The sequence below is a fragment of the Austrofundulus limnaeus genome, unplaced genomic scaffold, assembly GCF_001266775.1.
Source record: "Austrofundulus limnaeus strain Quisiro unplaced genomic scaffold, Austrofundulus_limnaeus-1.0 Scaffold1076, whole genome shotgun sequence".
In the NCBI taxonomy this organism is placed as follows: domain Eukaryota; kingdom Metazoa; phylum Chordata; class Actinopteri; order Cyprinodontiformes; family Rivulidae; genus Austrofundulus; species Austrofundulus limnaeus.
In genome coordinates, this window is record NW_013953478.1 from 100,622 (window position 1) to 102,774 (window position 2,153).

General features: G+C 39.3%; 1 protein-coding gene across 1 annotated transcript in view; it reads left to right on the forward strand.

The window, feature by feature from the left end:
• Positions 1–2,153, forward strand: part of LOC106534026 (ubiquitin carboxyl-terminal hydrolase 2) — a gene marked incomplete in the record, with an annotated part of 58,720 nt that overhangs the window by 42,895 nt on the left and 13,672 nt on the right. The window contains 1 exon segment of the mRNA XM_014030528.1: positions 1,748–1,812. Within this exon segment, the coding sequence (XP_013885982.1) occupies positions 1,748–1,812 (65 nt within the window).

The window sequence follows — 2,153 nt, forward strand, 5'->3', positions numbered from 1 at the left end:
AAACCAGACTGAAACTTCTCATAAATATCATTAAGACATAGGTGCTCATGTAACTGAATAAAAACAACCTTCTCTAAAAGTTTTGAAAGAAAGGGCAATTTAGAAATTGGCCTAAAGTTTGACAGAACTGTAGGATCCAAGCTGCTCTTCTTAAGAAGTGGTTGGACCACAGCATGTTTAAATGCTGCTGGAACACAACCTGACGATGGCTCCAACGAGAGAAATGTCTCTTGAAACAAAAGAGGATCGTGAAACTTTGTGTAGAAGGTAACTCTTCATGCATAGTTGCTAAAGATGTGGGCTGTTCACAGTCAGCTGTATCCAAGATATGGACCAAATACAAACAGCATGGAATGGTTGTTAAAGATGTGGGCTGTTCACAGTCAGCTGTATCCAAGATATGGACCAAATACAAACAGCATGGAATGGTTGTTAAAGCCAAGCATACTGGTAGACCAAGAAAGACATCAAAGAGTCAAGACAAACAACTTAAAGCCATTTGTCTTGAAAACCGAAAAAGTACAACTAAACAGTGAAGCATAAATGGGAGGGAGCTGGAGCCAAAGTATGTGACTGAACCATAAGAAATTGCTTAAAGGAAATGGGATTTCAATGCAGGAAAGCTAAAAAAACCCATCATTGACACCTAAACAAAAAATAACAAGACTGCAATGGACTAAGGAGAGGCAATCATGGACTGTGGATGACTGAATGAAAGTTATCTTCAGTGATGAGTAAAGAATCTACATTGAACACGGTGATGATGCTGGAACTTTTGTTTGGTACTGTTCCAGTGAGATTTATGAAGAGGACTGTCTGAAGAAAACAACCAAATGTCCACAGTCCTTGATGATATGGGGCTGCATGTCAGGCAAAGGCACTGAGGAGATGACTGTGGTTCATTCTTCTATCAATGCACAAGTTTGCATTGACATTTTGGACAGTTTTCTCATCCCTTCAATTGAACAGATGTTTGGAGGTGATGAAATCATTTTCCAAGATGACAATGCATCGTDYYWTRGGGCAAAAACAGTGAAGGCATTCCTTGGAGAAAGACGCATTCAGTTGATGTCATTGCCTGCAAATAGTCCAGATCTCAACCCAATTGAAAACCTGTGGTGGAAATTGAAGAAAATGGTCCACAAGAAGGCTCCGACCTGCAAAGCTGATCTGGTACCTGCTATCAAAGAGAGTTGGCACCAAATTGATGAAGAATACTGTTTGTCACTCATCAAGTCCATGCCTCAGAGACTGCAAGCCGTTATAAAAGCCAAAGGTGGTGCAACTAAATACTAGTGATGTATTTTGAATGGTCTTTTGTTTATCTGTTTTATAATGATAAATAATAATGACTTTAATTGCTGGATGTTCAGCCCCTCAGCTGTTGGCCTGCAGTAACTGTGGCCCCCGGAGCAATTTTGTTGAATAGCTCTGCAATAGAGCCAATCAAAGCACTAACAACCTGGCTGATGGTCTTCTTTTGCATGTGACCAACCTGTTTGTCCACCATGTGGAGTTCACCTGAAACTCCTCAGACTGAAGAAGTCTCTTGGAGGAGAGACGAAACATTTCATTAAAGAAGAACCCGCCCAGTGGACCCATTTAGTTTTTTTTTTTCAATTTGATTTTTCTACCTGGATTACCGAGATGTTTCAGGAGGACAGTCTATTTACCATTATAAAAAAGACATTTAAATGTCATTTTATTAATGAATAGCTTTACATTGTGTTCTGTGTTCTACTTTTAGAGATGACGAAAAAGGGAAGAAGATGTGGACTAAATATCTGGAGAGAGAAAACAGTAAGATAGTTGGTAAGTTAAAGGATTCAAATTTAGTTTTTATTGGGTTTCTACATTGTAGTCTATTTTAGAGCTTCAGTTCTGTTATTCTGGCATGCGATATAGGCTTGGGTGGTATGACGGTGTTTTGGTATACCACATTATCAAAATATTGCAACAGTATATAAAAATTATGACAGTACAGTATCAGTCACGCGAGGTTCAGTGCCAAATTTCCATAAAGCAGCTATGTAAACTGGGACATACAGTAAACATTCTAGGCTCTTTCAGAAGACGCCTCATAACTTTAATGATGTTTATTCCTCAGCGCATTCCAAAGACAAAGTGTATGTGTGTGTGTGTGTGGGGGGGGG